Source organism: Podospora pseudoanserina, chromosome 2 (assembly GCF_035222485.1).
Source record: "Podospora pseudoanserina strain CBS 124.78 chromosome 2, whole genome shotgun sequence".
Lineage (NCBI taxonomy): Eukaryota > Fungi > Ascomycota > Sordariomycetes > Sordariales > Podosporaceae > Podospora > Podospora pseudoanserina.
This window is the reverse complement of record NC_085921.1, coordinates 4,499,260-4,521,214: the sequence shown is the minus strand read 5'-3', so window position 1 is coordinate 4,521,214 and position 21,955 is coordinate 4,499,260. Positions and strand designations below refer to the sequence as shown.

The 21,955-nt window shown below is 52.5% G+C and overlaps 9 protein-coding genes across 9 annotated transcripts; 4 read left to right on the top strand and 5 right to left on the bottom strand.

The window, feature by feature from the left end:
* Positions 1 to 335: 335 nt before the first annotated feature.
* On the bottom strand, positions 336 to 1,994 carry tlg2 (t-SNARE affecting a late Golgi compartment protein 2). The gene is made up of 3 exons (XM_062944936.1): positions 1,700 to 1,994; positions 1,075 to 1,637; positions 336 to 1,014 (listed from the first exon to the last, which is right to left on the bottom strand). The coding sequence occupies exons 1-3, from the start codon at positions 1,720 to 1,722 to the stop codon at positions 527 to 529; spliced, it is 1,074 nt and encodes a 357-aa protein (XP_062803816.1). The 5' UTR covers positions 1,723 to 1,994; the 3' UTR covers positions 336 to 526.
* A 128-nt stretch (positions 1,995 to 2,122) lies between these two features.
* Positions 2,123 to 3,929, top strand: CMD1 (calmodulin). Its single transcript, XM_062944935.1, has 7 exons — positions 2,123 to 2,357; positions 2,493 to 2,549; positions 2,616 to 2,631; positions 2,793 to 2,918; positions 2,981 to 3,051; positions 3,107 to 3,248; positions 3,300 to 3,929. The coding sequence occupies exons 1-7, from the start codon at positions 2,355 to 2,357 to the stop codon at positions 3,332 to 3,334; spliced, it is 450 nt and encodes a 149-aa protein (XP_062803815.1). The 5' UTR covers positions 2,123 to 2,354; the 3' UTR covers positions 3,335 to 3,929.
* Positions 3,930 to 4,180: 251 nt separating this feature from the next.
* On the bottom strand, positions 4,181 to 4,906 carry QC764_0044070 (uncharacterized protein). The gene is made up of 2 exons (XM_062940316.1): positions 4,680 to 4,906; positions 4,181 to 4,621 (listed from the first exon to the last, which is right to left on the bottom strand). The coding sequence occupies exons 1-2, from the start codon at positions 4,712 to 4,714 to the stop codon at positions 4,393 to 4,395; spliced, it is 264 nt and encodes an 87-aa protein (XP_062803814.1). The 5' UTR covers positions 4,715 to 4,906; the 3' UTR covers positions 4,181 to 4,392.
* Positions 4,907 to 5,320: 414 nt separating this feature from the next.
* Positions 5,321 to 8,927, top strand: APL4 (clathrin associated protein complex large subunit). Its single transcript, XM_062944934.1, has 5 exons — positions 5,321 to 5,853; positions 5,959 to 6,082; positions 6,145 to 6,333; positions 6,390 to 8,487; positions 8,545 to 8,927. Exons 1-5 carry the CDS (start codon positions 5,844 to 5,846, stop codon positions 8,629 to 8,631), a joined length of 2,508 nt encoding a protein of 835 aa, XP_062803813.1. The 5' UTR covers positions 5,321 to 5,843; the 3' UTR covers positions 8,632 to 8,927.
* SPT4 (transcription elongation factor spt4) lies at positions 8,822 to 9,665 on the bottom strand. Its single transcript, XM_062944933.1, has 2 exons — positions 9,173 to 9,665; positions 8,822 to 9,115 (listed from the first exon to the last, which is right to left on the bottom strand). The coding sequence occupies exons 1-2, from the start codon at positions 9,505 to 9,507 to the stop codon at positions 9,085 to 9,087; spliced, it is 366 nt and encodes a 121-aa protein (XP_062803812.1). The 5' UTR covers positions 9,508 to 9,665; the 3' UTR covers positions 8,822 to 9,084.
* A 159-nt stretch (positions 9,666 to 9,824) lies between these two features.
* On the top strand, positions 9,825 to 12,193 carry GAL83 (galactose metabolism-related protein). Its single transcript, XM_062944932.1, has 3 exons — positions 9,825 to 11,010; positions 11,090 to 11,681; positions 11,742 to 12,193. Exons 1-3 carry the CDS (start codon positions 10,211 to 10,213, stop codon positions 11,787 to 11,789), a joined length of 1,440 nt encoding a protein of 479 aa, XP_062803811.1. The 5' UTR covers positions 9,825 to 10,210; the 3' UTR covers positions 11,790 to 12,193.
* A 49-nt stretch (positions 12,194 to 12,242) lies between these two features.
* Positions 12,243 to 13,307, bottom strand: KAE1 (putative tRNA threonylcarbamoyladenosine biosynthesis protein kae1; the record flags this gene model as incomplete). Its single annotated transcript, XM_062944931.1, has 1 exon — positions 12,243 to 13,307. The coding sequence occupies one exon, from the start codon at positions 13,305 to 13,307 to the stop codon at positions 12,243 to 12,245; it is 1,065 nt and encodes a 354-aa protein (XP_062803810.1).
* Positions 13,308 to 15,331: 2,024 nt separating this feature from the next.
* On the bottom strand, positions 15,332 to 17,881 carry EPL1 (Enhancer of polycomb-like protein 1). Its single transcript, XM_062944930.1, has 3 exons — positions 17,373 to 17,881; positions 16,463 to 17,233; positions 15,332 to 16,401 (listed from the first exon to the last, which is right to left on the bottom strand). Exons 1-3 carry the CDS (start codon positions 17,517 to 17,519, stop codon positions 15,574 to 15,576), a joined length of 1,746 nt encoding a protein of 581 aa, XP_062803809.1. The 5' UTR covers positions 17,520 to 17,881; the 3' UTR covers positions 15,332 to 15,573.
* Positions 17,882 to 17,909: 28 nt separating this feature from the next.
* Positions 17,910 to 19,951, top strand: CNB1 (Calcineurin subunit B; the record flags this gene model as incomplete). Its single annotated transcript, XM_062944929.1, has 4 exons — positions 17,910 to 19,075; positions 19,152 to 19,204; positions 19,337 to 19,410; positions 19,474 to 19,951. The coding sequence occupies exons 1-4, from the start codon at positions 19,024 to 19,026 to the stop codon at positions 19,949 to 19,951; spliced, it is 657 nt and encodes a 218-aa protein (XP_062803808.1). The 5' UTR covers positions 17,910 to 19,023.
* Positions 19,952 to 21,955: the final 2,004 nt, after the last annotated feature.

Below are 21,955 nucleotides of genomic sequence, written 5' to 3'. Positions count from 1 at the left end.
GATGGCGCCCAGTTAAAACCACCACTCACCACCGCCACCCAGTTGACCAGCCGATTGAACCACCGGCCAATCTAACCAACTAAGGCCACACCGGTCTTACAATTCAATTGCGGGCCGAAGCCAGTGAGGTGCTCGCTGGTGTGGTGGGAGGCCGCTGAAATATTTGTCGGATGGGCCTGCACGAAAACACCCTGTTTTTTGGTGCGTTTTCACCATTTGATGTTGAGTCAATCTTGGCTCTATATGGCTAGCGTCGTTTTCAACAGGAGACTACGTCGTTTTCTCCATCCAGGCTCCTCCTTTTGCTTGTGAAGCTTCAACCCTGTCGGGTCCACTTTTTAAGAAGGAGAAAGGCAGTGGCATATAGGTATTAAATATCATACATATCTCAATTAGGTGGTACAAAAGCATTTGCGCTCTTTGCTCCAGTCTGGGAGCATTCTTCTAGTCCTTGGAAGCCTCCCTTCTTCACTAGTCAAACAAACCCTCCAAATATGCGCCGTTCCAAGTGTGTATTGGGATCCCTCTAATCGTCCTCGCTTGGTGGGGGGCTGGGTGGTGAGCCCCCGTGGTTCTTGGGCTTGATGACTAGCAATATGATTACCGCGGCGATTAGAAGCAACAGAAGTAATATGATCTTCCGCTTGATCGTCTTTTTCTGATATCCTTCTGCAACTTTGAGCTCCTTGGCAGCTTCTTTCACGTCGCTCGACATGGACTCGACATTGTAGTCTATCCTGTCCAGCATGGTGCCCTGGTCAATGACCATCGTTTGTAAATCGCGGAACAAATTCGCCAAGTCGATGATGCCCTGTGCGATCTCCTCAATCTCTCGCTCGCGTTGCGCAATGGCAGCGTCGTTTGAGTGGAGAAGTTTCTGGTGTGTAGCTGCCTGCAGTGTAGCTTGCGAATAAGTTCTATCCGCATCAGATTCTATAAGAGATGGTTCACCCCCACTTAATGATGTCGACGTTTGGTCCATCGGGCTTATCAGTCCAGACATGCCCTTGAGTTCTGCAAAGAAAGTCAGCATCCGCTATAGCTCCATACTTGACAATTTGGGTGCATTCTTACTCTTCAGATAATTGCTCTGTTTCTTCCTAAACAACGAACTCGCTTCCTGCACCCTGGTGGCCAAGTTCACCTGGATATTCTTGGCCATAGTCTCGTCGGCCTTGCTCATCTGGCCCGTCTGTTTGCCCTCACGAACCATCTGCTCTATCCGTTGTATGCATCCGTGGCATTCGTGAAATCCCTTCGTGATGGCCTGCGTCAACTTCTCAATCTCTCTTTCCTCGGCCTTTTTGGTGTCCTCGTCGTTGAACCCCGGCAGCACATGTTTCTGATGCAGCCGTTCCAGCTTCTGGCTCTTTTGCGCAATATCAGCCAAGATCTCGCTGACTTCGTCTGACACGTCGGCCCATCGTGGGGGAAGCAAGTCCATTTCGATCACGGCATCGCCATCGTCCACATCGTACGCTCCGGCAGATAACAGCCCCCTGCGGTCCTCGTCTGCCGAGAAGAGCACTCCTGTGCTTGCGCCGCTGCTTCCGCCGAAGCGCTCGCCGACGGTGGATGGCCCATATCGATTTCGTTGTGCCGGGTGGTGGGCGTAGGACTGCCGGTACGAAATGTAGCTGGATCAAACACGTTAGCTCACGTCTTTGCAAACAGAACGAACTGGCAAGCTGCCACCTACAGATTTGTGCGGTCTCGCCACATGGCGGACGCAGGAAGGGTAGAAGTGGTCCCTTCAATTCGCTATGGGAAGTTGTAAAGGAGTGAGGGGCCGTCTTGTGGTGTATGTTGCCGCAAATGTGGATGTTGCGACATCACATCGTAAATCACCGTCGTAATGCGCTCCGGCTACTCGCTCGCTCTCTGGATGATGACGCCAACTGGAAGCAGACACAATTGCCAATTGCAGGAGGCGCAGTGAGAGGTCCGGCTGGGACCCCTTGGCTGGCGCGCTGGAGAGCTGGAACAGCCTTGGGAAGGGCGGCCGTCAGCTGCCAGCACCTGTGGGCCTTATGGAACATGGCTGACAGTGACGGTGGAGCTGCCAATGCCAACAGAAGGCGGCGTGGTGCCTTGGCAGTTGCGCGCACCCAGGAGAAGGCAGCAATGCAGGCCCGCTGGAGGCCCGGGCGCCTCTCCAGAAGGGGGGGCCCCGCATCTCTTCTCGAAAGCTTGCGTCTCATTTAATCTGACCCTGACGACGACTCCATCAGCTCGCCGAGACGCTACACTTCGTTCTTTGGCCTTCTGCAAACACCGCTGCTGCCAGACCAGATCCCTTCAGAATCGCTTCCACGCATCCATAACCAACTTTCGTTCACTACAAACACATCAAGATGGTCAGTCTTCCATGTCAACAGATGCGCCCGAGACCCTGAACCAACTGCCTGGCAACCCCGCGGTTGAGGGGACAATGAGGCGGCATTCGCAACACATATTCAGGAAACATCGCAAGCTGACGTTGTTCGCTACAGGCCGACTCTCTCACAGAGGAGCAGGTTTCTGAGTTCAAGGAGGCCTTCTCCCTCTTCGTATGTCCCCCTTTCTATTTCTATCAGTGGTTCCTCCTGGCGCAAACTTGCTGACCTTTTGAACAGGATAAGGACGGTGATGGTTAGTGGTTCCCCTGTAGCCGAGTTTCCCAAATCTACCCAACCCCGCCCAACGAGGCTCGCGTTTTGCACGTTCGACATTTCGTACGACGACGATAACGATAATTTCCGCCTGGTTTATTTCCTTTTATACAATGGACGAATCACTAAAGCGGTAAACAGGACAAATCACTACTAAGGAGTTGGGCACCGTTATGCGTTCGCTGGGACAGAACCCTTCCGAGTCAGAGCTCCAGGATATGATCAACGAGGTCGATGCGGACAACAATGGCACCATCGATTTCCCAGGTAGGCACCGCCAACTGCGCGCATGCGCATCTATACATGACCACATGGCTGACCAGGTGTAGAGTTCCTTACTATGATGGCTAGGAAGATGAAAGATACAGACTCCGAGGAGGAAATCCGTGAAGCTTTCAAGGTGTGTATATTCTCAGAGAGGGTACCTTCCAATTGGTTCTAATCAGGATGTGAAGGTGTTCGATCGCGATAATAACGGCTTCATCTCGGCTGCCGAGTTGCGTCACGTCATGACCTCCATTGGCGAGAAGCTCACCGACGACGAGGTTGATGAGATGATCAGGGAGGCTGATCAAGACGGTGATGGTCGCATTGACTGTAAGCACCTTGTCATATCATATATACACGGCAAATGCTGACAATCTACAGATAACGAGTTCGTGCAGCTCATGATGCAGAAGTAAACTCCGAAGCAGCGAATTTGCATTTAACGTCACGTCTTACGAATACCTGCGTCTAATGTTTCGGATTTTTCTTCTACTTCATTCTGGATGGGTCTGCCCCGGTCAGCGTCGGGTAGGGTTTTATCGCCAGAGGTTTGATATCAAACATCAATCGCAAGGGATTCCCCTGTTCTCTATTGGGCATCATGCTTGACGCCATCTCCACCCTATGGATGCTCCCCTTTTCCGGGGGGTTTCAGGGGTCAGTGGGGTACGCCAACACCAAGCATCAAACAGTGAAGGTGGTGATTGATGATTGAAGGGGTGGGAATCATTCAGCAAGCACAAAAGACTTCTGACCTGCCTTCTGGGTCGAGGGGGTTAGTCTGTTTTTGTTGGCTATTCAAGGTCGGGAGTTGACCACCGCCTCGTTGTTTGTGTCTTGACGACTCTTTGCCTTTTCGACTTCAGCGCGATGTTCTTTTTGTCCAGCGGGATATTCTTAGTGTAGGGTTGATAATGAGAAGCCTGTTCTAGAAGGGAATAGACTTGTGTGTGTACCCAATTGCCCAAAGTTACACAGGAACAAGACAAGTGACACAAGCAATGAAGAGAGGGGGGAATAATAAGCTGACCATTAACGTCATTTTTGCCGAGCCAGCCGCTAGTATATAATAATCTTGGTCACCCAAGGAAGCATCCGCCTCCTCCCGCTCGTGCATGATGATTGTGGCAGTGCTGGACGATACTATGTACTAGGGAAGCCGAAAACGAGGCTCAGCCCTATAGGGCTGGCTAAGGTAGAGGAACAAAGGAGAGGATGTGTAGATGATGCCCGATGTGATGCGAGAGGTGAGGTGAGGTGGGTTGGGTGTAATTCTTCCCATCCTCCTCCGTTACCAGCTGGTTGTGTAAGCCCAGGCAATAACTCCATTCCTCCTTTTTCAGATTTTTACTCGATGACCTTTCCGAAAGGGAAGCAACACGTTGTTTTTGTTCAGTGTCTCTCTGGCATTTTGGTGAGACTTTTGAACAAGTGTTGCAAAGTCTCTTTTGGTCGAAAGTTGATGATCGGTTTCTTAAGCTTTTGTTGTCGATCGGGTGAGATACAGAGGCGGTCGTGGGATGCTGCGAGTCCCGCCAGCTCGTTCTTTGACGCTCTCGCAGAGGCGGATGGCGGTGGGGATCATGACTGCGTCCATGCCGCATGTTGGGCCGCCGCCGCCGCCGGAGCCGAAGGAGGAGGGTCGGGGGAGGAAGGCTGCTGTTGCGGCGAAGGCGAGGAGGAGAATTCTTTTGGAGCGGGGGCTGACAGGTTGTTAGATGGATGGGGAGCATGGGGACGGGGAAGGGGAAAGGGGCTTACAATCGGATTGGTTTGGGAGGTTGTGGTGGTTCCATTTTGGTTGTTGGCTCTAGAGGATGCTTTAGGGTGGGTTTGGTGGAGGTTGAGGTGGATGGTTGAGAAATATGTATGTGGTAAGTTGGTGTGAGATTGAGGTCGAAGGGATGGGAATATCTAGGAGCTTTCTTATTTGTGGGAGGCGAGAGATGTAATGAAGTGAAGAGAATTTTGGGTTTGATATTGGCTGGTTCGTGGCTTGTGTCAGAGGTTAAACGGTCAGTCGGGTCGAGTTTATCTACGTTCAACGGCCTTGCATTTGGTATGCACTCCATAATCGCTTGGATATTGTTCCGCAAAGGGATTAATCGATTGAGAGCAACAGTTGTAATGGTCTATTGCTCTGGATAGCCGTACGTTGCAGCGGTTGTTCTTCGTATGAAATGAGTTTGAGATATCAACCCAACGTATCGTGAGAAATTAAAAGCAACACTCAGTGTTTGTTTGGTTCAGCCCTTCTTTCGGTCATGACTCAAAGGCTAAAACTGAGCGCCTAAACAATGACCAAAAGACTATCTTGACCTTACATAGACGTCGTTCAAAGTCTGATTCAACCGCAATCAGCTGTATGATATGAATTAGACTCTTGCAAGAGTCGAAAAGTCCATTAGTTGACAAAGGGTCAGTCAGGGTGTGCTTGCCTGCAGCCCCTATTTTACCCCTTTTTCAGGTTCCTTGGAAGAGTGAGAGACCTGAAGCCATGGTGAGATAGCCTCAACGAGCACACACAACGACAGCAATTCTGACGGGGACTTTTGGTTCTCTACAGAATTTCATCTCTCCATCTTGAAACCCTCCATTGCACCTATGCTTTGCAGGCCTCTTTCAATGACAAGTGTCGAGATTATTGAAAGGGGGAAGCGACCCACTCTGAACCCTCAGGGTCTGGAACATACGCCAATCGCGATGGACGCTGCCTGAGGCACCGAATGCGACATGGGTCCGACAGCTGCCACCCTGAACCTCCAGCGGACAGCACGCAGAGCCACATCGCTGTGAGAGACCATCTGGTAATGCGGCAACGGTCTGCAACTAGCGAACACACGAACAACCTCCTCCAAACCTCCCGCTCTCAATTCTGGACCGAATTTTCCCCTAGGCCCCTACGAGGGCCCTAATAAAGTCACCATGAGCTCCCGTGAGTTTAATGCCCGCCATTCCCTTTGCCTACCTACATCTGCGCCAATGTATCGCCAGCCAGCCAGCCGTATCGGGAGTTACTGACGTGCCTGCAACCCCACAGTCAAGCAGTTCATCCGCAACGTACGCGCCGCGAAGACCATCGCCGACGAAAGAGCCGTCATTCAGAAAGAAAGCGCATCCATCCGTGCCAGCTTCAGGGAAGAGAGCGCAGACCACGGTGTCAGGTACATATATCATCGACAGTCTGGGTTGGGCAGTGTGTGTGCTGATAGTAGGAACGGTACAGGCGGAACAATGTGGCTAAGCTACTCTACCTCTTCACGCTTGGCGAGCGCACTCATTTCGGCCAGATTGAGTGCTTGAAGCTTCTCGCATCACCTCGTTTCGCCGACAAGCGGTTAGGGCATTTGGCAACAAGTTTGCTGCTGGACGAGAACCAGGAGGTTCTCACCTTGGTCACCAACTCTCTCCAAAAGTGCGTCCATTTGCTCTGGCAGAGAACCCTACAACCAACTGACTCGATGGTACTAGTGACCTGCAACATTCTAATCAATACGTGGTCGGTCTTGCCTTGTGTACTCTCGGAAACATCGCCTCGGTCGAAATGTCGAGAGATTTGTTCAGTCAGATCGAGAACCTGATATCCACCGCGAACCCCTATATTCGACGAAAAGCAGCCCTCTGCGCCATGCGGATTTGTCGAAAAGTACCAGACCTACAAGAACACTTTATCGAAAAGGCGAGCCAGCTTCTGTCCGATAGGAATCACGGCGTGCTGCTCTGCGGCCTGACCTTGGTCAACAGTCTTTGCGAGGCTGACGAAGCCGAGGGCGGTGAGGAGGGAATTGTCGACAAGTTCAAGCAGTTCGTCCCTGCTCTCGTGAGGATTCTGAAGGGGCTGGCATCCTCGGGATATGCCCCTGAGCACGACGTCACTGGAATTACAGACCCCTTCTTGCAGGTCAAGCTTCTGCGGTTGCTTCGTGTTTTGGCCCGCAATGATGCCCAGGTAACAGAACAGATCAACGATATTCTCGCGCAGGTCGCGACCAACACCGACTCTTCCAAGAATGTTGGAAACTCGATTCTCTACGAGGCGGTACGGACGATTCTAGATATCGAGGCGGACTCTGGCTTGCGTGTTCTGGGTGTGAATATTCTGGGAAAGTTCTTGACGAACAAGGATAACAACATTCGCTACGTCGCGCTGAACACCTTGGTCAAGGTGGTGGCCATCGATACCAACGCCGTACAGAGACATCGGAATACTATTTTGGAGTGTCTGAGGGATCCCGATATCAGCATCAGGAGAAGAGCCTTGGACCTCAGCTTTACCCTCATCAACGAGAGCAATGTTCGGGTTCTGATTAGGGAACTGTTGGCATTCTTGGAGGTGGCTGATAACGAGTTTAAGCCAACCATGACCACCCAAATTGGCGTCGCTGCGGACCGTTATGCACCAAACAAGAGGTGGCAATTCGATACCATGTTGCGCGTGCTGAGCTTGGCGGGCAATTACGTGAAGGAGCCGATCTTGTCGTCCTTCGTTCGTCTTATCGCCACAACCCCTGAGCTTCAGACGTATGCCGTACAAAAGCTTTACGCGAATCTCAAAAAGGACATCACACAGGAGAGCTTGACACAAGCCGGTGCTTGGTGTATTGGTGAGTATGGCGATGCTCTGCTCCGTGGTGGTCAGTACGAGGAGGAGGAATTGGTGAAGGAGGTCAAGGAGCACGAAATCGTTGATCTCTTCTCCACCATTCTTAGCAGCAGTTACGGTACTCAGGTTACCACCGAGTATGTGATCACAGCCTTGGTCAAACTCACGACCAGATTCTCCGAGCCAGCACAGATCGAACGGATACGGCGCCTGTTGCAAAACCACCAGACAAGTTTGGACGTCGAGGTGCAACAACGTGCGGTTGAGTTCAGCAACCTGTTTTCATACGACGACATTCGCCGTGGTGTGCTCGAGAAGATGCCGCCTCCTCAGATCAAGGAATCATCACGAGTACTTGGCGAAGCGGCGAAGAAGACGAAGAAGGCAGACAACAGGAAGTCCAAGTCTCTCAAGCCGAAAGAGGAGGATCTTCTTTTCGACCTCATGGGCGATAGCGGACCATCGGCCCCGTCGCCAGTCAATGGCACTCAGAACGCGGATTTGCTTGCGGATATTCTTGGAGGAGCCAGCGCCCCGGCTCCTACCAGCTCTTCGCCAGCTCCGGCACAGTCCAATGTGGCCTCGATCATGGATCTCTTTTCGCAAGGACCAACGTCCACGCCACCTCCCGGCCCGGCTGCTGCCACCCCTCCACCCAGCGCCGCCCTCTTCTCCATGGATGCTGTCCCAGCACCACAGGCGGCCGCTGCTCCTGCTGCCCCAGTTGGACACCCATGCTACGACAACAACGGCCTGAACGTGACTATCCAGACACAAAGAAACGCGGAAGGTACAGTTCAGGCCATCGCCAGATTCAAGAACACGTCTGGGGCCCCTCTCTCCAATGTTGGGCTGCAGGCTGCTGTGCCAAAATCACAGAAGTTGCAGTTACTCAGCATTTCATCGACAGATGTGGCGCATGGTGCTGAGGCCACACAAATGATGAGGGTAGCAGGTTGCAAGGGGGTAAGTGATTGTACGTTCCATGGTACAAAAGTACTTTGCTAACAATCCTGTGAACAGCCTCTGCGATTGCGCTTGAAGATTGGGTATACTCACCCCGCGGGGGGACAGGTAATGGATGTGGTTGCTTGGCAGGAGCCTGCTTAATGGTGTCATGCTAGCGATGGTTGGTTTCTATAGTGCGGAGAAGAGGGATTCGGGTGGGCGTTTTCTGTCACGTATGGATGGTTGTGATGGCTGCGGGGCGTCGGACGGTTAACAGCACAATAAAACATCATGGAGGGGGGAAAGCGTGGTAACCTAGATATATTACTGGTGTGAGTTGATAGTGGTGATGACTCCAAGAATCCAGATTATACCGTGGTGATAGTGTGACCTTGCCTTAGGTGCAAGAAATTGGCGGCTCTTCGAAACAGCTTCCAAAACATATGAGTACCCAAAACAGACGTCCTTGAAATCTCAAAAGTCTTCCAGTTTTAATTAATTTTGCGCCATTCCCAACCCGCTATTGATGCAAGAAAAAAGCTTCAATCGCACACAGCTACATTAATTATGATACATTTTTTCCATCTCATCACCATTCACACCACCATACTCTGCTCAGTCCGCCTCCGTAGCGCTACCATCGCGCCTGTCATGCACAGTTAGCACATAGCAGTGATGAGTCGAAAAAGCGCGCCAAACTTACGGGATATACTGAATCCTATACTCCTCCTCCAGCATGGTGCGGATCTCGTCTGGCAGCTGGCCGAGGACCTTGTTGGCGTAGGTGCCGCGGACGTAGCCGTCGAGGCGGTTGTATTTGGCTATCCAGGACTTGGTCGGGTCGGCGATGGCGATGAGGCCCTCAAAGACGGACGAGGTGCAGGACTCGATTTGCTCGCTGGAGCCTTGGAGGTGGAGGAATTCTTCGCAGTTGGGGCAGCCTTCGTCTCGGAAACGCTGATGGGTCATGACTATGCTGCAGACCATGCAGGCGCGAAGGTAGCGCTGTTGGCCGGGGGCGACGTAGTTTTCGGACATTTTGGATGAGAGGGGATGAGAGGGGATGAGAGATGGGATGAGAGAGAGTGAAGTGAAGTGAAGTGGGGGGTGGTAGAAGTGAGCGGGGGCTTTGGTTGGGAATGCTGAGCTTTGAATAAGTAAGGCCTTTGATGAGTGAGAGGATGTATGTAAGTGAGGAGTTGCAACCAGTTGGTGAAGATGTACGAAGACGTCCACCAGTGGGGGCGCAATTGGCTGGGCAGGGACTGGGACCCCGGCTCTGGGTGACATGGGTGACACGGACTACATATGACTTGTGGTGGTGGAGCGAGGGGAAACCTGTTTGGGGGGGATCTTTATCGATCCATCAAAAACGACTGAACCCCAGACAGTGGACCTCAGCACCTCCATCTGCTGAACCATTTACCTTCTGAATTGGCTTTACCCGCGGTTGAAACTGGCCGAATTCTCTGTCGTCCGCTTCTTTTCTTAACCGTATCGGAGTCAAGGTTGAGCCAGTCTCCCCTTTGTTATCGCTCTCCGGCACTCCCATCTGCTGTGTTTTTCTGTTAGATAGCGAATACTCCGCTAGGACCCAGCACCTCCTAGCACCCAGCACCCAGCACCACCCCGTACCCGCCAGCCCAAGCTTCACTGCTCTCCCACCCTTCGATTTTGTTTCGGGTTCGCGTGTGCTGCTATCGGACAGCAGGCACGCCCGGAGAAGAAAGGTTGATTAAAAATGGGAAACAGCCCCTCCACATCAAAACCCACGAGCCAGTCGTCATCCTTCCAATCCAACGCCCCAGGAAGCCAAAATGAGTCTCCACGGCCCGTGAGGCGAGATAACAAACATCCGATTCCGGTACAGACTCACCGGGTCGCCGCCCCGCCCGAACACTCCCTCACCCAAGCCCAGGGCACCGCCGTCCAGCCACCGTCCAGCAGCAGCAACCGGCCAAAATCACTGCAGCACCGACCCCGCGCCGCATCCCCCCCGGGTTATTCCACCCCGTCGTCCTCGGTGACGGCTGACCGCTCCACGACGGTTGCGAAGCCCGTCGACGTCAAGCAGGGCATACCCGGCCCCTCGCATGAGCCCGCCAAGCCCGTGGCTGTCCCTTATTCTCACAACTCGCCTTCGTCCTCGAGGTCGCCCCGCTCACCAAGATCCGAAGACATATACGAATCCGTCGTCATGCCGCATAGTAGCTTGCAAGATATGTCGTATATGACGCGCCCGCCGCGGCTGCCCCTCCCCATCGAGGAGGAAGTCCACACGCCCGGGTCGCCGATTATCTCGCCTGCCGATATTGGACAGCCATTGGAGGATGTCGAGGAGTTGGATTCGCAAGGGCTGGTGCGCCCCCCGTCAAATGTCAGCAATGCTTCGGTGTTGGAGGATGATGACCCAGAGGGACTTTTGGTGGACAAGAATAGGCCGACGGTGCCCACGAGGTTAGAATGGAAGCGCGGAGGTGACAAGGTCTACGTTACGGGGACCATCTTTCAGTGGAATCGCAAGACGAGGTTACACCCGGTGTAAGTGCTGTTAAAGGCCCCGTTCAGCGCAGAATTTGGGTTCTGAAGGAGAGGCTAACAAAGATTTTCCTCGACACAGCGAGGGACGGCCAGGTGTATATGCGACCACGATCGACATTCTCCCCGGCACCCACCACATTCGATTCTTGGTAGATGGCCAAATGCAGACATCCCCCGACCTCCCAACAACTGTCGACTTTGGAAATAACCTTGTCAACTACATCGAAGTCAACCCAGACGACCTCCCCTCCGCCGCGGAAAGTGGTGCCGCGGCAGCTGGAGCTCCGGCCAAGGACGGACAGCAGACGACTGAGAGGTCGCAGAACCCCGTCTCGGAAGAGGAGTCGAACCAGCAGCAGCCAAAAGCCAGCTTCAGGGACTGTCCGCCAGCCGAGCTGTTTGCCCACAAGATCCCAAGATATCTCCTCGACTTTGATCTGCAGGAGGATGCGCCACAGTACAATACTGCCTGCTCGGCGATTGAGAAGCTCCCCATGCCACCAGCACTTCCCGGCTTCTTGGGCAAGCCGATTTTGAACGCGGCGACGCTGATCAAGGACGACAATAGCGTCTTGAACATGCCGAACCATACGGTGTTGAACCACTTGGCGACGAGCAGCATCAAGAACAACATTTTGGCAGTTTCAGCGACGACGAGGTATAAGAGCAAGGTATGTTTATTTTGTAGTAATAAGAGTTTTGTTGATGGTAAGCTGACATGTACTAACCAGTATGTGACCACGATCATGTACAAGCCCACGACGACAGAAGGGATTTAGATATTTTCTTTTTCTTACATGATTTAACGCTAATTCCAAGAATTATTACTATCATGGATTGGTGGTGACGGGAGGCAGGGCTTTGTTTTTTTGCATGGCAGTGTTTTTAGAGGCCGGGGTTTCTTGGAGTAATATGAATTGGTGGCCAGACTTTGGTAACACGATCAGAAGATGATGGTGTGTGTGTATGCCGGGCGGGCTACATTTTTGATGGTCTGAAAGTGAAAGAGATATCACTTGGGCTCATGTGAGAATTGCGTGTCTCGATATCATGTATGTCGGAGCTTTTGTTGAAACGGGGGAAATGACAAGTGGGTTGGGTGATGGACTGTTTGATCCAAACGGCCACCAGCCCGATCAGATACAAATACAACTACCTTTTCACAAGGGGTCCAAAAATGTTTGTTTAGTTCGGTGTGAAACCTTGTTTCTTCTTCTCTTTGGTATCATTCATCACTTTCTCCATTTTACCAACACCTCATCCGTCCTAAACCGCTGGGTACACGTACTTTCCTCGATGGGGGTCTGGAACCCAGTCTCGTATGCCAGCAGCCCAGCGTGCGCAATCATGATCCCATTGTCGATGCAGAACCTCTCGTCTGTGGCATAGACGCTCCCCCCCCTCTCCGCCGCCATGGTACCCATCATTTCCTGTAATCTTTCGTTGCAGCCCACACCCCCCACGATCAAAACCTGGGAACTCCCCACGTGCGCCATCGCCCGTTCCGTGATCTCGACCAGCATGGCAAAAATCGTTTCCTGAAGCGAAAAGCACAGATCCGCGGGTGTAAACGCTTCCCCGTCTGGGCCTTTCCCCCCGCTCTTCATATGCGCCGCCAGCTCGTCCGCCCGGGTTAGGATCCCGCTGAAGGAGCAGTCCATCCCTTTTACTGCATAGGGGAGGTCGAGGAGGATGCGCCCGCCTTGTTTGGCGAGCTGTTCGATATTATACCCTGGGGCAGGGTCGTTGCTTATTTCTAGTGTTCGGGCGAATCTGTCTAGGCAGTTTCCTACCGCTATGTCGAGGGCTTCGCCAAAGATGCGGTAGCGTTGCTCAGCGTAGGCTATGACCTGGGTGTTGCCTCCGGAAACGTACAATACTACGGGGTGGGAGGCGCCGGTGATGGCGCGGCCCATTTCGATGTGGCCTACGCAGTGGTTGACACCGACGAGGGGTTTGTTCCACAAGAGAGAAAGGGTTCGGGCGGCGATGGCGACCGAGGTGAGGGGGGCGCCCATGCCGGGGCCGCGGGTGTAGCAGATGCAGTCTATATCTGGGATGGTGATGTTGGCGACACGGAGGGCTTGGAGGGCGATGCGGACGAAGAAGGAGCGGTGGTGGGCGGCGGTGTCTCTGGGGAGGAAGCCGGTACCGGGGGGGGAGACGAAGGTGTGGCGGATGTTGGAGAGGACGGTGGAGGTGTCGTTTTCGTGGAGGATGATGCCAATGCCCAGTTTGTTGGCTGAGCCCTCACAGCCGAGGGCTATTCGGCGGGGTTTTTTTAGGAGGTCTGTCATGTTGCGGGGTTGTGGTTGTGCTGGTGGTGGTGGTGAGTGAGGTTGAGACGTGATCGGATTCGATAGTATTCAGAGTTGGGATGAGGATGGTGGGAGTGGGGTGGAGGTTTGAGAGGTGGCTGAACTTCGCTGGGTTGTTGCGCGTTGTTGCTTGCCGGGACGAGGAGTCGGGGTTGACGTGTAGAAACTCAATTGATAGGTCGTAGAGAGTCGAGGTGAATATCAGGCCTCTGTTAGTCTACAAAATGCCTTCGTCTCTTAGACGTCGTTATCAACTCTGATGGCCGCCGATAGCCTGCAGGAGGGGTAGCTTTTTGACGGGACGGATATTTCGTCAGCGGGGCATAGGTTTCTTTCCCTGAGGGGTCAGGACGTTGATCTGCCTGGGTACGTACCGAAGCTTCCATCTTGGCTCGTGCGCACTTCCCGATTGGATCAGGATGCAGGGCTCCGCAAGACTGGAGTCGACGCCTTTTGGGGGCTTCGGTAGTGTGGGCCCCACTGCACTGAGAAAGTACCAATTCTCTTTAGCAGCCATCGCTGTCGACATCAGCAATCCTTCCACACACACAACACACTGCCTGCCATGATGTCCGGCACACCGGGAGCCTTCCCCTCCTTCGTCTGTACCATCATCTTGCAAAACCTTTTGCCCTCCTCCATTTTCTGACCCCGATTTCCTCCCCTGAAGACCAGCGCATGGGTCCCAGCTGAGCTCTGGTGCTTATCTCCAGCAATGCTGATCTTTCACCCTCCTCCCGGCCTGAAGACCGCACCTCCGGTGGCGAAGAGTATATCTCCTCCTCCGTGATCTCTCGATTCTTCAGGTATGTTCTATTTTCTGCTTTTCTTCTCCGGAAACCTCAAGCTTGCCTGCCACGGCGTCCTCCATCCTGGCGGAAGGCTTTCTTCCGGCGCTTATGATTCCGAGACTGACTTTGCTTTTACCCAGAGATGCACGATCAGCGCACAAAACACCGTCGTCCTCGAGGGAACTTGTCACAGTCTTCCACATCTATCTGCTTCAAAAATACCCGGCCTCAGCCCGCGGGAGCTGCCAATGGCGCCTTGTTTCCCTCACGGGAGCTGCCTGCTCGCCATTGATATGTCCCCGGCGAACCACACTCCTACGTGGCCTCGCTCCTGCTCAGGATCGCTACGGTGTTCGAGATCTGTCACAGCTTGGTTTTCCCTTCATCTGACAAGCTTGCGCTCTCCTCTACTCTACGGGGTGGCCGTCTTGCACAGATATCAAGACCCGGAATTCCCGCGCATGTGGCTCTCTGCCTCTGCCTTGGTCTCGGCCGGGGCCAGCAGCAGAGCACGCAAGAGTTTTCAGCGGAAGCGTTCACGCCGATGTCGAGAGCTCGCGACGATTCCGGCGTCGGTATTGCACACATTGCTCCTCCTTTTCATCCTGCCGTTCGCCCCCTGATAGGGTCGTCATGTTGGGATGAGAGGTGGACCCACATTTCTGTGGTCAGCTGGGAATTGCTTCTGAGCCCGCTGCTGGTTTGTGCTTCTCCTGTGGAACAAAGCCCTCGCCAACAATCACTCCACCCAGGGATGCAAAATCACCGGCGCATCGACTACCATTTGCCTCGCGGGATGACATCTTTCTTTTCGCCAGGAAGATGATTTCCAACGTTCTGCACAGTATTCTGCGAAAAGCACTTCGAGTTATGCTCTCGGCTTCGTTGGGCACAACCTGCCTTGATGCGTCGCATCCGCTCTCGGCCATGTCGATGTTCAACGGCTGTGAAGTGAGTTCCACAATTGGTTGTGGGATAAACTTTGTCGAGCTACCATCGGCGCTCAGGACCTATAACTGGGACCCAAACAACGCCTCCGATTCTTCGCGCAAATTCTCACACCAATACCACGACTTCGGCAAGTTTGGAACGACAAATTGGTTTTTGCAGATATCACTGCTTTCTTTTTTTATTATTCAGCCGCCTGGCACGCCTTGGCCCTTGTCCCTGACGTCTATGTCTATGGCATAGTCTTCACCGTCGTCTATACATCATCCGTCACTCGCCCGCTCGCTTCCGCAATTATATGCTACACAAAAACCAACTGCACCGAACTCCTCGCCAGCCACGACGGGCTCCTCTTGTTTCAAGCCCATCGCTAAATGCACCATCGGAGTGTTGAGAGAGGGGATATACAGAGCAAGACCACCTTTGTGGCTTGCTGCTCCCGTCGCATCCTGAACGGGCGACGGGGAAAAATAAGGGCGAAATACACAAAAGCACAAAGGACAACTTCATGTTGCTCCCTTCACTTGTGCAGGCGATTTTGTCGCCTGCAGTTGTGCTGGTAGTGACGCCGGTTGGTTTGGTGCTATTGGATGTTGCTGCTGTTGCTGCTGATGCTGTTGTTGCTGCATCATCGCAGCCTGCGCGGCTGGCATCATAGCTCTTGAGTTAGGAACTACTCGGTGTGTCATCCACACTGGAGGCGGGACAGAGGCGCGGAATTTCAGTGCCCGGGTATCAAAGGGATCAACCTCGTACACCTCGGGCTCGTCCTCATCATCCGACGACTGGTCATATTTCCAGCGGTCGTACTGTTCTGCGCTGACTTCACGGGGAGGACTCGCCAAGCCACGACGATCAATCCACAGCCGATTGAGACGACCAATACGCCGACGGTACGATGGCGGGTTTGCTCTCGACTCCTCATCCGGAGCTACTCCCCTAAATTTCAAGAGCGGGCCAAAGTCTCGTGGCTTTTCTGGCTTGTCAAGCTCCATAGGGGTGGGTTCCTCCATGGATACCGACGACGCCGAAGCTGGTGGTGTCATCAGATATTGGGTCTTGGCTGGCCTAAAGTTGGGATCTTGAAGGGGCCCATGCACCGGAGACAACGGACCCCTAGTCAAGTCCACATAGTTGCGATTCCATTCGCTATGGGTCAGCACCTTCTTCTCGATATCAATCCGGAGCTCGTTCTCCTTCTCAGCAAGGCGATCAGCCAGCTGTGAGAGATCTGCCTCGGCAGGACGGCCATCTGGTCGTACGGGCATACGAAGTTGGGCAGGTGGTGGGGGTCGCTGGACGGCAGGGGCCTCTGGCGCTTTTCGTTTCTGGGGCTGGAGACGGGTCAGTATCCGTTGATGGTGGTGGCAGTAGGAGAGGGCATGATAGACTGACCTTTTGGTTGACGAGATCTTCGTCGTCGGTCTTGATCCCCAACCTGACCTTGAGCTCCTTGAGTGTCCCGCGCGTCTCAAAGATGGCGCGGTCAGTCTTGAGCATCTCGGCCTTGAAAAGTTCCCTTTGGTGGGCAGCCATGGCCAACTGGCGCGCATCCTCAAGCTCCCTCCGCAGTCGCTTGAGCTTATCTGCGCACAGCACATCTCGTGCTCTTGTCTTGCGAGTGGCACGTACTTCTCGCCGACGGAAACAGACATAGGGGTCCATGTCATCACTGTCAGGGGAGATCTCAAACTTGAGAGTGGGATGTAACGGTCGGTTGCTCAGAGCTTGCCGCCGTGATTTCCAATACTCATAGATCTCTTTGGCGTGAGGCATGACCTTTCCTCTCTCCAAGCTTTGAAGGCCTTGGAGCATCTCCTCATATGGGGCTATTGTCTGGTCTATTGAGGCAAACGGGGTTTTGATGAAGGCGGTGTCCTCATACACCTCCATGATCTTCTCAAAGTCATCTTCTGAGAGCTGGGTAGAGGCGGCTCGTTTTGCGTTGTATGCCTTGAGAAAAACATCGTCCTCCTCCGTCATGTCATACATGCATCCTATGCATTCTTCTACTGTTTGAGAGAAGCGGATATATGTTGATGGCTGGGAGCACCGCTGTGAGTAGAGCTCGTCATAGTTGAGTGTGCTCTCCTGTGGTGGTGGGACGGGAATTTCCTTGTCGGCAGCGACACCTGCATGTTGCAGGACTGCCTGAAGATGGTACTCCTGTCATTTCAAGGTCAGTATCGGATGCTATCAAGTGCTGTTGGATAAGTCTTGTGGTGTAAGAGCAACTTGATATGGTCCGTGCACGTGCTGGTGCACGTGACACGTGGCCGTCAATCAAGGTGAGTTTTTGACATACATTTTCCTCGGCCTGTTCGACACCGGTTGCGATTTGGGCTTCGGAGGTGAGTTGTTCGTATTCTGAAGGGTCGATTTGGTCTTCTCTGAGGACGGATAGAGGCGTTTTTGGAGCCAACTTCTTGATCCTAACCTTCCGGGTCGCCATGGCTGCTAAGGGCGGTGAGAGGGGCAAATTGCCTGGGGAAACCCCTAATAAAAAATTTTTAAATCATTCAGCGGACCATGCGAAAGGAGTGTATCGATTTTTTCGATGCAAAAATGGCGTTGTTGGTGGTATTTTGATGGCCAAAGTCTCGTATCGCGATGGAGTGTCGTTGAAGTTCTGGCGCAGAATTTGCTGTTTTGGCGGCGTGTTCCAGGACGCTTCTGGCGATTGGCTGACTTTGGCCGGGCTCTTTGAAAGGGGGGGAACGTGCCCACTCTTCCCTACCTGCCTAGCCGATTGGGAGAGCGCGCGCGCCCAGTAAATTGTTCAAAGGGCGCAGCAGCAGCAACAAACACCAAGCAATCCGCCCCTCTTTGCACCTAAAAATCAGGCTCTGCTGCTGCGAAAGAGCGCATCCCTTATCTTGGAGAGGAGATGCTTGGAACAATTCACAGCCGCGCAATGTCTTGACGTCAGTTTTTTTTATTTTCATTGTTAGTTCACTGCAAATAAGGGAATGGGCTTTTTTAAGCTTCAAATTCGACATTTTAAAGCCACTTTATTTGAAATCATATGAAGTATCATCATCATCAACCACTGATATTTTATAGTGTGATTGGACTGCAATTCAATCTCTCATACAACTTCTCCTCTCTTTGCGGTGTGTCTGGCACGTGCATCCGTTCTTTCGCCTTCCTCAGCTTGCCATGGAGGGGCGCCTGAACACGACGCTGGTTCGCGGCCGGGGGGTGACGCGCAAGGTGAGGTGAGAACAAATCAAGGTGAGGCCCTGCCCGTTTGTTGCCTCGCTTCGTTTGCCAAGGCAACCTGGAATAAATGTGGCTCGTGCATCATTCATGACGACCGTGTGTGGCGGCAGCTTGTGGCTTGAGATCACCCCCACTCCCCGTCAGACCCTGGGCTGGGGGGCCTGATTTGGAACCTCTGTCTTGTGCCGCACCCCGCTTTTCGTAAGTCGCCGCCGCCAGTTGGGTTTGGGAGAGAGTCCAGAAGCCGTGTATTGTTGATCGCAAAGCAAACCCTCATTGAAAATAGGAGTTGGGGAAAAGCTCCTGAACTAGACGAACCTCAGCCTCACCTGACGGACGGATCAACTTGTTCCGCTGCAATATCACGAACGCCGAACCTGGAACTTGGGTACCGAATTACACTACTTGCTCCTGCAGCCTCGACCGCCGACCGCCTGCGCCGATATCGATATCTCACGAGTAGAGAGTAGCGGGCAGCTTTATTCAGCAACCTTCTTTGATATCTGGTCCTGTTTGGTTTTGATTTCTTGCGCAAACTTGACCCTTTCAACACTCAGCATTCTTTCATTAACCTGATCGACACCCTCCGCCGCACCTTTACCGCCACCGACGACTCGCGACAGCACCAAACCGCTCCAACCGACTTTTTTCCCTTCTTCTTCAAGAAGATATTCTCTAGACGAGAGCATACAGGCAAAAATATAATACTCGGCGGAAGATAATTATCAGTCAAAATGGGCAACCAGACCAGCAGCGTGCTGGACAACATTGTTCAGGGGTCCAACTGTTGGTTTTCACCATGACATTCAGGAGAAACGATGGGGACAAGTTATTGACATGTGGTTTTTTTCACCATGAATAGTCGACAGGGATGAAGTTGACCGGCTGCGGAAGAGGTTTATGAAGTTGGATAAGGCATGTTCATTTCATATTCGTTAGAACAAGGATCAACGGGGAATAGGAACAGGAAAGAGGATGGGAATGTCCCGAGAGAATGGGAGGGATATGACGAATATGGGGCTAATTCGACTTGTTCAACACAAACAGGATAACTCCGGCACTATCGAGCGTGAGGAGTTCCTTTCACTCCCTCAAATATCCTCCAACCCACTCGCCACCAGGTAGGTACCTCCCCCCCCCCCTTCCTCTCACTCAACCCCCAAATACTAACACCCATCCCAAAGAATGATTGCCATCTTCGACGAAGACGGCGGCGGCGACGTCGACTTCCAAGAGTTCGTCTCTGGCCTTTCCGCCTTCTCCTCCAAGGGCAACAAGGAGCAGAAGCTCCGGTTCGCCTTCAAGGTCTACGACATTGACCGTGACGGCTACATCTCCAACGGCGAGCTGTTCATCGTCCTGAAGATGATGGTGGGCAACAACCTCAAGGACCAGCAGCTGCAGCAGATTGTGGACAAGACCATCATGGAGGCCGACCTGGACAAGGATGGGAAGATCAGTTTTGAGGAGTTTACCAAGATGGTGGAGAATACGGATGTCAGCATGAGTATGACGCTAGGTATGTTCTCCCTCGATTTCGAAGTGACGAAGGGCTTGTGTTTGCTAAAACAAGATGAACAGATCAATTCTAGACCTGGGGAGAGGAATGATGGGCAGGCATGCTTTGCGAACATTAGACAAACAAACAAGAGAGTTTTCTAGCATAGCACAGCACAGCACAGCACACAGCAAGGTGGCATGAAATGAAGCATGAAATGGACTAATGAAATGACAATTCTTTCTTACTGATTTTCGCTTGATTTGTTCTTTTTTTCTTACCCTACTTCTATGCTGATTTCTCAGCCTCGAGTTGCTGTAAGTGTTGGCGTCAAGACCATTGCCTTGTTCCTTAACCATCAAAAGATGCCAGGCCCAGTGATGATAGCAAGAAGTAGTAAACTGTGTTTAAAGGCAGGCCTATTGAACTATTTCTGGCCGTATATTGATTCACGTCAACAGTGCTCTCTGTCAACCATTCCTAGTCAAAGCAAGATAAGTGTGATACATATATACTGTAACAACGGCCAGCATCTTTTTCGGAACGTCTTTCCGTTTTCAAAATCAGCACTTCAAGAGGGCAAGAAGGAAGTTAGCCTGCCCCCCTTTGTACACGGAGGCATGTAGGCAGTGGACAGACTCCATATCCTGCGTGCTCTTTACTATACTACAGGTACCTACCTGTGACTCACAAACTATCTACCTCCACTCTAAAGCAAAGTAGGATGGCTGATATGTCATTTTGTCGAAAGAGCCAAGCAGTAAAGAAATGCTTTTACCCCGTCCCCCCATAGTATACCAAAACAAGCAACTAACTCCAAGCAAACGCCCTGTTATCGTTTCTCCAACTCTCTCCCATCCTGGAAAGCTTTCCACTTGGCCGCCGTTGCGTCAACCTGGCAGTAGATCAACTTGGAAATCTCAATCGCCAACCTACCCGCCCACATCCTCTCACCCTGTTAGAATGGATCAGTAACTGACATGAATCAAGGCTGAACCCCATCCATTCACAGATCTAAGCAAAAAGCCATCACCGCACCTCCTCCCCAACTCTTTTGCCTGTGTACTGACGCCTACCTCCATGAGCGATCCTACCTACCTAGTGAGAAATTAGGGATCGTGGTAGGCAAACTCATGACAACACCGCGTGCGTGTGGATATGCCCAGCCTAGGTTGTTACTTGAAACAAAAGAAGAAAAAAACTATGAAACCGGTGTGCGCCTCACATCTGTCTTCTACGCTATGCTTGCTGCTTTCCTGTCAAAAGAAATCACCCACCCCTTAGGCGAGGTGTGCCTCGGTGTGAGCATCCAACGCAGGCACCATCCGTGTGTGTGTGTGAGTGAGTGAGTGAGAGAGAGAGACGGCCATGATCACTAGACAAATAATCGATCAATAGTTTCCATTGCCATGCTTGTCATCTCATTACATTACGGTACATCTCCATGAAAACAGTCTCAACCTATCATCATCAATCCATCTGTACACTTTGACATCAAACATACCTCTACAGCCTTACCTTTCCAACCAGAGTACACCTAATGGTGTGGCTTTTGCTCTCCGTTCGTGGTAAGCTATGCATACCCCCCGCACACCCCACCCTTCCACCCACCCTATATACATACACCTCCCTATGTACTCAACCTCACCCTCACCACACCGCAAGTGACCCAACCCACAGCCTCACTCACCACCCACACCACCGCCATTTGTACGGAGTACCCAACCTAGTAACCCGCCCTCCCCAGCCCTCCCACTCCCTCTCGGCCCAGATCAACAAATCACATGTCCATCCCCTCCAGCCCGGCCTACCTTTTCCCTTCAAAAACTAATGCACCCTAGCCGAACGGACCGGTGCAGGCGCCGCCACCTCTCCTCGCAAACTTTGTTCTTCTACTCCCTAACCCTCACGGGCGATTGCAGTCCAGTCACACGCCGAATCTACTCACCTCCCCATGAAGGTCTCGGTGAGTAGAAGAAGAAACACGAAGGATGATGCCCCTGGCTGTGGAAGGAGAGGGTGTAGGAGGAGCGACCTGCATTCCTCCCTCGTATGGCTCACCATGCATGTATGTAAGTGATCCCCTTATCGGCTACGTGCATGGGGCGTTGAATAAAGTCCGTCCAGTCAGTGTACCTTGTTTGACTTCTTCTTGCAAATGTCACACT

Excerpts from the sequence above, each read along its gene's own strand:
- tlg2 (XM_062944936.1), bottom strand. The coding sequence starts at position 1,722 with ATGTGGCGAGACCGCACAAATCT. Across the intron at positions 1,638-1,699 it reads TGGCGAGACCGCACAAATCT|CTACATTTCGTACCGGCAGT; the intron begins GTAGGTGGCAGC and ends TGTTTGATCCAG. Across the intron at positions 1,015-1,074 it reads ACAGAGCAATTATCTGAAGA|AACTCAAGGGCATGTCTGGA; the intron begins GTAAGAATGCAC and ends CTTTCTTTGCAG.
- GAL83 (XM_062944932.1), top strand. The coding sequence starts at position 10,211 with ATGGGAAACAGCCCCTCCACATCAAAACCCACGAGCCAGTCGTCATCC. Across the intron at positions 11,011-11,089 it reads AAGACGAGGTTACACCCGGT|CGAGGGACGGCCAGGTGTAT; the intron begins GTAAGTGCTGTT and ends TCCTCGACACAG. Across the intron at positions 11,682-11,741 it reads CGACGAGGTATAAGAGCAAG|TATGTGACCACGATCATGTA; the intron begins GTATGTTTATTT and ends TGTACTAACCAG.
- EPL1 (XM_062944930.1), bottom strand. The coding sequence starts at position 17,519 with ATGGCGACCCGGAAGGTTAGGATCAAGAAGTTGGCTCCAAAAACGCCT. Across the intron at positions 17,234-17,372 it reads TCGAACAGGCCGAGGAAAAT|GAGTACCATCTTCAGGCAGT; the intron begins GTATGTCAAAAA and ends TTGAAATGACAG. Across the intron at positions 16,402-16,462 it reads AAGATCTCGTCAACCAAAAG|CCCCAGAAACGAAAAGCGCC; the intron begins GTCAGTCTATCA and ends ACCCGTCTCCAG.
- SPT4 (XM_062944933.1), bottom strand. The coding sequence starts at position 9,507 with ATGTCCGAAAACTACGTCGCCCCCGGCCAACAGCGCTACCTTCGCGCC. Across the intron at positions 9,116-9,172 it reads TATAGGATTCAGTATATCCC|GCGCGATGGTAGCGCTACGG; the intron begins GTAAGTTTGGCG and ends TGTGCATGACAG.
- CMD1 (XM_062944935.1), top strand. Across the intron at positions 3,052-3,106 it reads AAATCCGTGAAGCTTTCAAG|GTGTTCGATCGCGATAATAA; the intron begins GTGTGTATATTC and ends CAGGATGTGAAG. Across the intron at positions 3,249-3,299 it reads CGGTGATGGTCGCATTGACT|ATAACGAGTTCGTGCAGCTC; the intron begins GTAAGCACCTTG and ends GACAATCTACAG.
- APL4 (XM_062944934.1), top strand. Across the intron at positions 6,334-6,389 it reads GTCACCAACTCTCTCCAAAA|TGACCTGCAACATTCTAATC; the intron begins GTGCGTCCATTT and ends CGATGGTACTAG. Across the intron at positions 8,488-8,544 it reads GGGTAGCAGGTTGCAAGGGG|CCTCTGCGATTGCGCTTGAA; the intron begins GTAAGTGATTGT and ends TCCTGTGAACAG.
- QC764_0044070 (XM_062940316.1), bottom strand. The coding sequence starts at position 4,714 with ATGGAACCACCACAACCTCCCAAACCAATCCGATT. Across the intron at positions 4,622-4,679 it reads CCTCCCAAACCAATCCGATT|CCCCCGCTCCAAAAGAATTC; the intron begins GTAAGCCCCTTT and ends ACAACCTGTCAG.